At 38.1% G+C, this 14,599-nt stretch overlaps 1 protein-coding gene across 5 annotated transcripts in view; it reads left to right on the forward strand.

Moving 5' to 3' along the window:
* Positions 1 to 14,599, forward strand: part of ADAMTSL3 (ADAMTS like 3) — a 260,167-nt gene that overhangs the window by 118,457 nt on the left and 127,111 nt on the right. For all 5 annotated transcript variants that reach the window (XM_034783742.1, XM_034783741.1, XM_034783744.1 and 2 more), the window contains exons 4-5: positions 4,590 to 4,717; positions 9,568 to 9,613. In XM_034783742.1, the coding sequence (XP_034639633.1) occupies positions 4,590 to 4,717; positions 9,568 to 9,613 (174 nt within the window). The remainder of the gene's footprint in view (positions 1 to 4,589; positions 4,718 to 9,567; positions 9,614 to 14,599) is intronic.

Raw genomic sequence — 14,599 nt, forward strand, 5'->3', positions numbered from 1 at the left:
GCGCAGGCCGAGGGATGTGCTGGCCACCGCTTCCTGCCACCCCCATTGGCCTGGGATGGCGAACTGCAGCCATTGGGAGCCGTGATCAGCCGAACCTGCGGACGTGGCAGGTAAACAAACTGGCCCGGCCCACCAGGGTGCTTACCCTGGCGAGCCTTGTGCCAAAGGTTATCGACCCCTGACGTAGAGGTAAAAGGTCCATTCTCAGAACCATCCAGTTTCAGACGAACTTAAAAGTAATTGAATAAACTTAAGAAGTGCTCTTGTGGCTCTGCAGAGAACTTTCCCTAATATCCAGTTGTTCTCGGCAGTGCTGTGTAAATGGACTAGGTAAGGATCCAGGAAATTTTGTTTGATATATGGAGCAAACAGATGGTTTATATGTTCACTAGTTTTGGTGTTAAGACATGGCCTAATTTCTTGAAATTGCCAGCATTTATTCATATAGCTGAGATCAAGGTAAATATTTTTGTCTATTTTAAAGGCGCTTCTAAACTGGAGCGGAGGTTTGTGTAGTTTTTAATTTGTCTCATGGTGTTTACTGGCAAATATATTCATCCTCTTACTGGAGTGTGTGTGTGTGAGAGAGAGAGAGAGAGAGAGAGGATGAGTGACTGGTTAGAGTTCTGCAGCACCTTTTGATAAGATGCACCATTCTTACATGAGATTGTATGCTCTTATTTAGCTACACCTCTACCCCGATATAACGCAACCCGATATAACACGAATTCGGACATAACGTGGTAAAGCGGTGCTCGGGGGATGGAGGGGGCTGCACACTCCAGCAGATCAAAGCAAGTTCAATATAACTTTCACCTATAACGCGGTAAGATTTTTTGGCTCCCGAGGACAGTGTTATATCTGGGTAGAGGTGTATTTGAGGCCTAATTCTATGCCCACTGAAATCAATGGGAGTATCTCCACCGACTTTGTAGAGCACTGAATCAGGTCCTTAGTTTCTAGTACAGATATTTAAGGTTCTTAATTACATAAATGGCTTTGCTATGGGTTGATTGGTTGAAACGAAATGCTGTTGAGATAACTGACTGTATATATAATCATTTCAAGAAAGCTTTGATGAATACTTTTTGCATTCGGTCAATCTGTGATTGTACTGAGGCAGATGTTGGTTCATGTTCTGTATCATTTTAGGGAAGCTATTTCTTTTACTTCATTTTATCCACAATATATCTTTAATTATTTAGTGACATTAGTAGCATATTTTCATTATGAGTTTACATTAGGTTATAACGAAGCATTAGCTTTTTGGAACACAGAAATCACTGATTGTGATGTTCTCACCCCATGTGTAACCAATGGCTGCTGTTCCTCACAGAGTGTAGTTTGTTTATAAAAAATTCTGATTTCCTTAGGATAGCAGTCCCATCATGTAAATGCACTAGCAACTATGGATTTGTCATCATTTGCCCCTTGGTTACAGAAGATCTGCACAGCATTTTTTTTTCTTTCTTTCAAGGAAAAGTTTTTTAGACATTTCAAACATGGAATGGTAAAAGTAGGATGTAAATAGAACAGCCATTAAAGAATTGTACTGAAAACAGAAGGGAATGCTTGAGAAAATTGCTATTTGATTTTCCCATTCTTTCATCATGGAGCACAGGCTGGATCTAGATTCAGAATAATGAACAATTCTTTTAAACAGGATTCAGTTAGCCCTTAAATCTGATTTTATTACATTTTAACTGTGGCCTATTTGGATTAAGGAGTTGCCACATTCCAAAATATTGCTTTTTTGGGATTTTGGATACTTCTGTGAAATGGAAAGGCAGCATGTTTTATAAAGCAGGGGATAGGGAGGAACATAATTTTATTAAGTTTTTGAAGGATCAAAGTTTGTTGTGGGGAAGTCTGCTCTGCTCCTATTGAAGTCTGTGGGAGGAGCCTCAGGCTCCCTAATTAAGTGGTTCCATTTTCAAATAGCTTTAAAATTACTTCTTAGGTCTTTAGTCTTGGTCCTCTTTTAAAAGTTACTGGAATAATTCCAAGTGACTTCACTGCAACCAGAATTTGGTTGTAAAACTCAAGACTTGATTCACCTCCAAGATTGCAGTGCTTTGGGGGTGTAATTTGCAAATGCTCATGAGACGTCCTGATAGTATGGTGATGGTGACCACATAAGTACCTTCAAAAGATGTCTAGAGAGAAACATAGTGGTGTCTAAGCTCATACAACAATTTGATAGACTGCAGTGTGATCAAAAAGGCAAATTTTTCACAGGCTGCCCTATGTCTGGATATGCATTTTATTTTGCTTCTGGTATTGTTTCTTCTTACCTTCTATTTTTCTCTCCCATTTTCTCATTTGGGGGTTGGTCGTAGCGCTTATGAAAGAGATGGGTCTTGCATATAGACCTGAAAATTATCAGAATCTCACTCTGCCTGATTTCCTTTGGAAAAGTATCCCTCAGAGCCACACCACAGTACCAGAAATGCATCCATAGATTTAAACACTCTTCTGAATGATAAAAAGCTACTCGGTCTTTGATGTGTCATGCTCATTTTCAACAAAACCATGGAACCATTCACAGCGGCCCTGATCCTGATAGGTGCTGAGCCTCTGCAGATCCCTGTGACCTCAGTGAGAACTGTGGATAATCAGCAGTTCTTGAGGTGTCTTTGTTTGTATAGGAAACGAGTAGTGATAATACGATGTGTTTTTAATTGTATCTAAGAGAAATTGTTAAAAGTAACCAAATGGGAATGCATAGAATAACTTATGCAAAAGTCGAAATACTGTTGTTTTGCCAATGAAAACAGTTTAAGATTCTTCTCCTACCAAATGAACTAATGTGCAGACTGATAGATTTCTCGTAGTGGGAAGTACATTTCTCGTGCAGGGATTATCATTTGTGTAACCTGCTAGGACAAAATATAATGTGTTCATCTGCAAAATTTCAGACTCTGAACAACTGTGAATTATGTTTTAAATTCACTTGGCAGCAGCTCCAGCTTGGGGGCATTTAATATTAATATTATGGGGGAAGAAAAAAGATTCTGCTTGAAATTTTGAATGATAAGCTAGGATTACTGTCTTTTTTTTTTCTTTGTACCTTATATCATCTTCCAGAATTCCGTCAGAGTCTTCTTAGCACCTTGTCTCTAGTTAAAGAAACTATTCATGCTGCTGTATTAATGGATATGGCAGCTTTTTTACATTGGACTACTTCCCTTTTACTGATGTTTATTATTGTTGTTAGTTGCATTTATTATCATACATTATTTATAATAATTTATTACCATTCTGTTTGCATTACAGTAGCTCCCAGAGGCCCTAGCTGAGTTAAGGGCTAATTTTTATGCTTATAACTTAGTCAGAGACAGTCCCTGCCCCCAAAGATTTTACAGGACAGGTAATGGGTAGGACAGAGGAAGTATTATTATCTCCAGTTTACAGAGAGGGAACTGAGGCACAAAACATAAGTGACTTGCCAAAGTACATTGGAAGTATGTATCTAAGCCAGGACTTAAACCCAGCTTTCCTAGTCCCAGTCCAGTGCCTTAATCACAGAACCCAACCTGCCTCTCCAGTCTTCCCTTTCTTTCCTGGAAACAGTTTGCTGGACATCCAGACTTCTCCAGTAAATAAGGGGGCTGCCAGAGATCCAGTCCAAGACTGGCTGAATTGTGGGGTCTCTCTCTTTGGGAGAGATGAAGGAACCAGGCTTGTCATCTGAAGGGTGCACTTTAGTGGGACTGAAAGGTGTCTAAAGCATGACCTGCCCTGTAACCATGACACCACCACATCCCCGTTCTGGCATTTGAGTATTGAATATAAGCGTCTGATACCTAGGCTTGGCAGGATTCATTTTTTTTTAATTTTGACGGATAATATATATGTTTGTTTTAAGCATATTTTTAGATTTAAATAATAAATAAATAATGTTCATAGTTGTGGGATATTATGGGAGGAGCTCAGACAATAATTATTTAATGACAGGTGTTGAGATTCAATAAGTTAAAGCTTTATAACCATTAAAATACAAATTGTCACCATCATCTGTCAAAATATACAAAGTCAGTATCTTTAAATTAAACTCAAGCAGCATTTTTCTTTGCCTATCTGTACATTTTGATTCTTATGGATGGAAATTTTGTCATTGGTTTGTTTGTGTACAGTGACATTGATGTTTACCAACATTTACTGATAAAAATCGAATCCTTCCATCCCTATTAGTTCTACAGAAAATGTAGGAAATAGTAAGATGGCATAGAAAAAACATGCACACTTCCTTTGTGCTTTCTGGAGAGCTACGTTCTGAAGCATGCAATAAAGGGGTAAGTGGATAACGGAGTTCAGTGTGGCATTGGACAGCACAAACCAATAGCCCTAAAACAATGAGCCTGGTATTGTTCAAGTAGTCTGTTTCTTTTCTCATTGTAACTATCACATCCTTTTCATTAAAATATGAACTTAATCTGAAACATAAATCTTTGAATATGAATCTTGTTGCCCTGTACCAGAGCAGTAATCTTCCAAAGGCAAATAATCAGCAAAAGAATGTAAAATACTCCAAGCAAATTCAGTGACGTTTTTGTTTTGTTTTGTGTTTTTTTTTCTTCCATTTACAGACCTCCAGAATTGCACATTCTGATGAAGATAAAGAAGGGGCCTGGGATGCGTGGGGAGCATGGAGCGATTGCTCGCGGACTTGTGGAGGGGGAGCATCATATTCTCTAAGGAGATGTTTAAATGGCAGGTTAGCCCCATACCTATAGCTATGGTTCTACTTCTCATCAGCTATGCTGTGATTTCCCCTCCTCCCATGCTACCTTGGGAAGTATTGTTGTATTCTCTTTGTGAACCAATTACTGTGCAGTATATGAAATTTAGTGTTTTTTATAAATCTCTATGGGTAGTCAGATAAATAATTTAGGCCCCAATTCAGGAAAAAAAATTAAGCATATGGTTAACTGCTGTGCTGAATAGGGAGGCTTTATTGAGTCGGGGCCTTAAATGTTTTATTAATACCATTAAGCGAGTCATTCTTGCTATTTAAGGCCCTGATTCAAGAAAGCCTCCCTACTCAATGCAGCAGAAAAGCCCCCTCCAGTAGGAAAAGGGATATGCAAGTCCATGTCAAACTAGCTGTGTACTTTAGCCCAGTGCGTAAAGGGAAGATCACCTGTGACCACCTTATTATCAAAAACAACTCATTCCACATGCAGGTGATGTGTCACACTGCTTCTCTCCCTTGTGGCTCCTGTCCTCTTTGCCCTGCTGGGGCTATGAAGATCTCAGAAGTTACAATAGTCCTATAGGCTGGAGTGATTGCCATGAGCAGCTGTCTCCTGTGGCTTTCTCATCTCTAGTCACTGTAGATGAGTAATGAGTCCATCCATCCCTTGCTAACAACTGCAGTATCTCCTGTCCCTATCCCTGGATGAGCTATGGTGGACTGAACTCTTCATCACAGTGGCCTCAGATCTCTCTCTCTCTCCTCTCTGGCTATACTTTGTAAAGGAAGTGTAGAGAACAAAGACTTCAGATACATAGTGCATTTAAATTTTACCTAGCTCAGACTGCTAGGGAACAACCTGTCCCCAGTAGTCCCTGGATATCTGCCCCCAAGTTTAACATTGTGTGATCAGACTGCATGGCGAAGGGGGTATCTGTGGAATGCAGTAAGCAGGGTGGATTGATTTAAATCAAAGCAATTAAAATTGCTGATTTTAAGCATTATTTAAATCTGAAAACAGGAAACCTTCATTAAAATTGATTATTTTAACTTTGTTTTGCATTTGTACCTTTTAGTTATTTTCCTAAAGAAAGGTTGATTCTCATTCGTTGGTAACCATTAGAACACATTCATTTGCAACTAAATGTAGCCATTACACTAAATTTTGGGGCTTCATTTTGATAGCCAGAAGGATACTCTATATTTATATGTATTTATTTAAGCAATTATATAACTTAACATATATTTATTCAGATTCTTAATTTTTATATTTATATTATATTAGAAAACGGTGAAGGATGCATTTCTTATTTACTAGAGGATGATTATTTTTTACTTGTGATTTGTGTTAAGCTGCATTTGGATGGGAATTCAAATACAATTATAAATGCACAAAACCAGCATCTCAATGTGTTTTTAAAGCTATTTTTAAAAGTGCTGGATATGTAAGAAAAAATGGTTTTTGAAACATTTTAAATTTTAAAACAAATGGATATATTAAACAAAGGAAGTATCTCTAGTTAATGAATTGAACTGATTGTTTCTGGCCACCATGTCCTCCAAGATTCTAAAGCCGTCTCACCTTCTCGCACCTTGCCTTTATTCACAGATTGGAAGAAGAAAACAAACTTTCCTATCTTGACAGCTCCCAATTACTTTTTAAACTTTGAATTAGTCAGCCGTTGAACTGGACTAGTTGAATTAACTGAAGACAGGATTCTCTCTGCACCTGCAGAAGAGTCAACTGCTGTCAAAAGCTATTTTAGTTCTTCGACAAATTCTGTTGCCAGGTGCTTAGCCAGTGACTTCCTCCATTCAGGGATTTGACTTTCTTTAAAACTTGGCAGCAAACGTGTACTGCTTAATAATGTTTTAGTATTTAATTGAAATGATTTTAATAGACAAGTTTCAGAGTAACAGCCGTGTTAGTCTGTATCCGCAAAAAGAAGAACAGGAGTACTTGTGGCACCTTAGAGACTAACAAATTTATTAGAGCATAAGCTTTCGTGGACTACAGCCCACTTCTTCGGATGCATATAGAATGGAACATATAATAAGGAGATATATATACACACATAAGGTATATATAAGGTATGTGTGTATATATATCTCCTTATTATATGTTCCATTCTATATGCATCCGAAGAAGTGGGCTGTAGTCCACGAAAGCTTATGCTCTAATAAATTTGTTAGTCTCTAAGGTGCCACAAGTACTCCTGTTCTTCTTTTTGCGGATACAGACTAACACGGCTGTTACTCTGAAACTTGTCATTACAAACACACCCATTCAATTATTATTCTCTACTTATAATTAGATTTAGAGACCTAACAATTTTATTAGAGCATAAGCTTTCGTGGACTACAGCCCACTTCTTCGGATGCATATAGAATGGAACATATAATAAGGAGATATATATACACACATAAGGTATATATAAGGTATGTGTGTATATATATCTCCTTATTATATGTTCCATTCTATATGCATCCGAAGAAGTGGGCTGTAGTCCACGAAAGCTTATGCTCTAATAAATTTGTTAGTCTCTAAGGTGCCACAAGTACTCCTGATTTTAATAGACTAGTCCTTAACATAGGTTGTCAATTTCAACACTAATTTTAAATAGGTTTATTGTTTTAAATAAACCTGCACTACATTTAATTTTTATTTAAATTAAAATAAAAGAAATCATTTTTTTTTAAATCATTGTTTTTTTATCCAATCTGCTAATATAGCATTCCACATCTGTGAGAGAAGGGCTACTTACCCATAACCGTGCAGCCCAGAAAGCTCACACAACTCTCACAATCAAGCCTTGATTGGATCTGGGAGGAAACTGCCCTCAGTCTGTAAAACAAAACAATCAGAAAACCAAACCAACCACCGAACAGTACAAAAGTATTTGACTGTAACCCTTTAAATTCAATATTCCTAAAAGTGTAAAGATGGATTAATATAGGCCCTGACCCTGTGGTCCTTTCACCCATGAGTAATCCAGTGGGTCTGTTACTATAAGAAAGGATTACGGACATGCTTAAGGGTTTCACCATTCAGTCCATAATTGCTTTTGTTATTGAATTCCTGCTGATTTACGTTGTTCAAAACCTTTATCGGTTGTATTTAAATTCCCATTTTGTTATGATTGCACAATATATGGTATGACAGCCAGAAAGTCAATTTCTCTTAATGAAGGCTTGTAATGTGATATGCCAGTCAAGTCCCAGGATTATGAAATACATGGCTAAAGCTGACCATTATTAAAACGGTTCCCGTTTCCCAGTGTGCATTTTGCACAGGGATCTTTGAATGTACTAACATTTGCAGAAAACAGCCACAATACTCTATCAATGTGTTAGTAACTGTGAAATGAGTGCAATAAATTGTTGCAATATAAATTCCAGTGTGGTTTCATTAATATTTTTAATATATTCCCCTGTGGGAAAAACACATGTTTTCTATACCTTTGACAAATTTATAGTTTCCAAGCTTTTTTTGTGTATTTTTTTTATTATTGTTATGTCCAGGAAATACACATTGTGAAACAACATTTTCACATTTTTATATGCTGAAAACATAATTAACACACACCATCTCTGTGCAAGGTAGGGAATTGGAGGCAACAAAGCAGTGCTATCTTGAGGTAGGGGAGTCTCCTCTTCAGCACAGCTGGCTTTGCTCTTACTCCAGCTTCCACTGACCATTCTTTTTATAGGAATATTTTATTCCATTTCATATACATTTTATTGGATATTTTTCTAATTTTTTTAAATTGAAATAATGCAAAAAGAAGGAAATTTAGCACACTAGATGCAAATTACTAGGTATCACTCATTTTCTCTCCATGGAAAGCAGTTCTTTATCAACACTAAAACTATTCTAAGTTTTAGAAACTGTTAATTTTAACTAATTACTTATCAAGTCATTTAAAATCTGAATTTAGGATTTAGGGCTAGATTCAATCACCTGTACTCATGATGGGTAGTGCCTTATTCCATGAAAGTTCCAGCCACTGGGGCTGCTTATGAATTAAGTGCTCTGTGTAAGGGCGGCAAACCTATTTAACCTAGCCCTTAATCAGTGGCATGTAAGCCTCCTCTGATGCATATATAAATACAAAGAGGTTACAGTGCTTAAATGACAGGGCAGTTATAGGACAATTCCTTTTTTAAATTGGTGCCATTTCAGCTTCCAACAGAAGACTGCAAAAGACTTGAATTGTCTAGGCTACATGCATTTCATTTTATGATCCCTGGAGAAATACATATGTTACATTTATAGTATTTCAGTTCAAATAAGACTGGTATGAGTCTAGAGGAAGTTTTTCTAATGCAGTCTGCTCATTTGGCTGTGGGCCAGGAGAATTGCACACACCACTGGAGAAAAATGGGAGAGAAAAGGAAGAAGTTTGGGTTGAAATGCAGGCAGCTGTTTCTTTGTGAAAACAAAAATGATCAAAATGAAATCAATACACATTAGTTATGTGCAGAATGTAGATTCTTCTCTGACTTGGCCCACATACATCAGAAGAAATTCTGTTGAAGTCCATTGAATTAGGCTCAGAATCAGGCATAGGGTACACTGTGAAACCTTCTCACAAAGTAAATTTGTCTTTCATAAACTTTGCAATAGGTTAGGATCACAATATACATGAAACCTAACAGGAAAAGCCAAACTGTGTTTCATAAGGTGGACAGCAATGTAACCTATTCAGTTCCCAAAACCTATGGTGGAGGTTTGAGTTTAAACCTTGCATTTTGGGGACAGATTATGCAAGAGCTAAGTAATAAAATTCCAGTTTTCAAGAGAATAACTAGTTGTAAAATGTGCTATTTTTTTAACTATTACTTCTAGTCAAAGCCCTTGTGTTTTTCAGGAATTGTGAAGGTCGGAATATTCGATACAAAACCTGCAGCAATAACGTGAGTTTGGCCTGTAATTTAGTTTGACTACTTTTCTTATTTCTTCAAATCAAATAATATGTAAAGTTTCATACATTCTAATCCTTGTTTGAAATCTAAAGGATTTTCTTCCCACTCTATATTATTGCCCACTGATAAAGTTTGACTCTTTGCCTAATTGACACCATCAGGTTTTGAATTTACATTTCCTGAACGGACATTATCTGGTGGAATTTTAGGCCAGTTATGATTGAGAATGTTTTATTTGAATTATTAGGCTAATCTGTTTTCGTCCTAAACTAGCTAGTGCCTTTCCTGGGGAATCATCTCTCAGATGAGGCATAAAACTGAGTTCTTGACAACTTGTTGTCATAAAAGATCCCATGGCACTCTTCGCAAGAGCAAGGACACTAACCCCCGTGCCCTTTTCAAATTTCAAATTGGGTAATTACTACCAGTATTTCCTCTGCACTGTCAGGCCCAGATTTTCTTACTTATAATATGCAAAATTGTGTGTTTATTTCATGCACAATTCCCACAATTGTGTAAGCAGTTTCAGTAAATTCATATATGAGTTGACATGTGAGTATGCTGTTGTCATAACTGCGATAATTGCATGTGGAAATTTTACGTGCATTTTTGCACACGTTTATGAAAATCAGTTGCATATGGCATACTTCATGCGTTGTGCTAAATTGTCTTGTTGTGCTGTTAAATAGCTGTCACATTTCTCCCAGAAGGTGCTGCATTTCTTTGGTTTGTAGTTAGTAAAGCACTTTGTGATCCCTCTGAATAAAAGCCTATATGTAAATGTACTGTAAATTGTTATAGGTTGGTTTCACGACAAGCAGCCAATTCCTATCATGGTTTACCTCCCAGAGTAATAGGACACTGGGGTAATCCCATTCAAGAGAGGAGGGAAGGTGGCTAAAAAATTAAGTCAGAAGCATATTGTTTTATTATTTAAAATTATCCCTATTTATGTTTTATTGTGAACTTGATTCAGCCCCACTGGTTCTGGGGAAGGAGCAACTATTGTCATACAAGCCCCCTTAACCTGTGAGGCTTGCAGTGCAATTTTACCCAGTAAAGTGCAGGTGCTGTTCGCATCACTGCCAGCCTCAGCAGTGGGCAGCAGTAAAGTGTGACTATCAGAGGCCTGATATTGGCGGCTACACAGGAGATATGTTGAATCACTACATCTCCAGGGAGCCCTGGCTACACCCAATACTCAACCCACCACACCTACTTTCTCTGCTGTGCCATCTGGCTATCAGGGTCTGTGGAAGACCGGTACTAGTGACTGGGACTTGGGCGTTCTGACCTGGTGGGCAATGTGGTGTTTAGGAACCAGAAGTGAATGGATAGGTCCAGAGTCAGAAGTCGGCTGTTGGAACCAGGATCAGACAGGAAACGGGAGCCAAAACCAAGGATCAGCGCTGAGTTGGAAGCCAAAGGGCCTTAGCCTAGGGTTGGCACCGGAGCAGTCAGTCACCAAGGTGACAGGGTTCAGGGAAAGAACAAGGCTGAGGGCAGGAACTGGGATGGGTCAAAGTCAGGAAACCGGACGAGGTGGGGAATCAGGTTGCATATGGCAGAGTCTGTATCAGCAGCAAGCCAGGTTCCACTTGTTTCACAGATAACTTCCTATGTCTCTCTCTTAAATAATGCACCCAGCTCAATCAGGGATTCCAAAGATCCTCCAGTCAGGTCTCTTTAGTGGAGCGTGAGGCCTTAGGGCTCCCAATTCTCCAGACAATAGTAGAACCCTGCAGAATGGGGCACACAAGCACCTTGAATTGCTTTGACACCACACACCCCAGCTTGGGCTTAACTTTCCACCACTGGGTCCAGAAGCCCAGGTGTCTGCTGGCAGAAGCTAGTGGAAACCATTAGAGTCAAGCCCAATGCATGCAAACATTGGATTCTGGAAATAAATTCAGTCACTCACCCTTTCAAGAATAAAAGGGTAATATCAGTGCTACAACAGCCGTGACCCCAAAATGAAAATGCCATGTACAAAGAAATAACATAAGCAGTTTAAACTGTCATAAACAAATATGCAGCCAGCAAGTACTCAGGCAGTAAAATAAACAAGACACTATATAAATTATACATTTGGTGCATTCCTGATCTGGATAAACTCTGTGCAGTTTATAAAGAAATAATGCCTAGGCTCATTTGAACATATGTACTGAAACTCTACCTTCACACTAATACAAAAAATTAAACATAAAATCTGTGACTCATCTTGCAAAAGCAACAACAGAAAAAAAAATACACATGCAGCATATAGAAAAAGGGAAGAAACATTTGAGACCCATCTGTGCGCATCTTTATGTAATAAACTGAGGGCTGCATTTTCGAAAGCTTAAGCAATCACAAAGTTTTTGCAGTCACTCAGGATTTAAAGGATGATGCATTTAAAGGATCAATTTTGAGAATTAACACTCTTGTTTATAAAATTGAAGTCGTTAGAGATTCAGGGTGAATTCCTAGTCCCACTGAAATCAATAGGTGTTTGAATTTTATATTTTAAAGTGACTGGTGGCCCAAAACTGGAACCTTGAATCTGAATCCCTTTGAATATTGTGGTAGTTCAGAATTGGATTGAGGTCTGAACCTGCCTTTACAGTTCTGGTTCTGTGCCATGTCTGGAAGGAGCCTAGTTTCCAATTTCAGTTCAGATGTGGTCAGAATCTCTCAAGGACCACTGTTCTCCTGAGCTTTCAGCATAGATGATGGGAAAACTCCTGAGAAAAGTTGCGGTGGAGAGATTACCACTTATTTGGGCTGAAATCTCAAGAGAAGAGCTCATGAAATTTTGGCCCCACTGAATTAAAACCTGAACTCTAGTCCTGATTTTACCTTGAATGCAACCCTCCAGCCTACATCTAATCCAAATCTGACCAATCCAGCCTGACTTTATTTAAAATGAATTGTTATACCTATAGTATTATTTTAAAAGAATACTTCTCCTTCTATGAGTACAATTTTAGTTTGAAAATTAGGATTTTATACCAACTTCTTTCTGTGTTAGTAGGTGTTATTGTTAACCATATGAGAAATTCAGTATATATACTGCATAAAACTGATTGTCTGCAAATGTAATTTTGCTACATGATACATTGCACCACTAAAATCTATATTGAGGAGTACAAATGAAGCACAACTTAATATGTATGTGATTTTAATGAAAAGAACAAGAATCATTTTACCAGAAAATTGGTTTCATCTGGATTTCTAATAAAATAGTAGTAAGTTCACAAAACTCAAGCACAGTATGAAGGTCCCAGAGTAATATTAATGATATTTCAATCAGAAAATGAGTTTGAACAAAAGAAATCTACATTAATCTAAACCTACATTAATCTACATTATAAACCTGCTTACCTTTTTTGATCATAACTCCGATACCAGTTACTTGATTCTTTAAAAATGTATGTATGCGTCAAACCTTTTTATGGGTACTTCAGAGAAATAAACTATATAGGCTATTCATTATACACTACCCAGTGAGATTTTCAATCTTTCTTAAGCCCTCTGTTTTATATTTCCATTTTCATATATACTGTTAAATTCTAATGCTATGATGTGCAGTATGTGGAAGTGTTAAAGATAATCCCTTAGGGTCCTATTCATAGAACAAGTTATTTGGGCCATTTCTGCATAAATTGTGTGTTCTTACGTGCCAGAAAGTCACTTTTATTTGCCAGAGTGACTTCCCTGAGTCAGAAATAACAAGATGTAGTAACAGAGATTTGCCCACACAAACTCCATTATCAACTTCCATTATGCACAGATAATTCTTACACCTGTTCAAAATACAGTGCATTCAAATCCTCTCCTTAGCTTTCACATATTAATCACTAAGTAATGTTAACCTCATTGTACCCCACTCTGAGCATCTTGGCTGACCTAGAAATATTTTTAGTCCAATAATATTTCTATCTGTATATCTCTATGTGCCTGTATCTCTAACCTTTATTTTAGTTGTAGCAATCATGCCACTGATGCACTCATCACCGTAGAACCTATGGCTCTCAGCCACATGTAGCTGATTAGTTGTATACGCCTGTACAATCACTTCCCTTCAGGCCACCTTTCACGCCTGCATTCTGAACTTTTGAACCTCTTTCCATTCAGATCTCCTCTCCTTTCCTTTCTGTTTATCTAATCGCCCTCTTCCCCAAAAATTGGAACTAACATTTGCAAACCATCATATTTTTCGCAAACCATCCTATTGTTCATTCTGCTTGTATCCTCTACATTCCTTTCTTCCCACCTCTTGTCTGTCTTTTCTGTTTAGATGGTAAGTTCTGCTCTTTCCATATATTTGTACTGTACATAGCCCAACAGGGCCCTGATCTTGGTTGGTCGCTAGGTGCTGCTATAATACAAATAGTAAATAATAAAAATATAGTTCTTTGGGGTCACTCATGGGGCGCTTGTTGAGTCTCTATGTTTGAGTAAAGCTAGGGTGACCAGATGAGAGGAAGAAAATATCAGGACACATTGGGGGGGGGGGGCCCGGGGGGGCAAAAAAAGGAAAAAAAAAAAAAAAAGGAGTGTGAAATATCGGGACAAATTGCGTCCTGACCAAAGCAGTCCTGATTTTATTGGGACATCTGGTCACCCTAGAGTAAAGCTGAAATGTGAGGCAGGTGGAATGAGCAAAGAAACAAGAGCTGCTCTGGTTCCTTCATGTCCTTCCAAGTAGCCAAGAGAGAATAGGGAAAAAAGAGAAATTTCTCTCCTTTCAAGCAGCAAGAAGTGAGTGAGAAGAAAAAGTATCTGTTGTGTAGTATTGAGCTGGTGGGAGCTGCAATATAACCAGTGAGTGATGTCTTGACATTATGATGTTTATGTCCTGACATTGCATCAGCACCTGGTGATAATGAGTTGTAACAACATCATGTCACGATCCTGTCTAATGACATCACTCCCTAGTTCTTTTGTGGGTGGCTGTCTATGCTTGTCTGTGTGATGGAAAGGTGGCTCTGCAGC

This window comes from Trachemys scripta, chromosome 10 (genome assembly GCF_013100865.1).
Source record: "Trachemys scripta elegans isolate TJP31775 chromosome 10, CAS_Tse_1.0, whole genome shotgun sequence".
In the NCBI taxonomy this organism is placed as follows: domain Eukaryota; kingdom Metazoa; phylum Chordata; order Testudines; family Emydidae; genus Trachemys; species Trachemys scripta.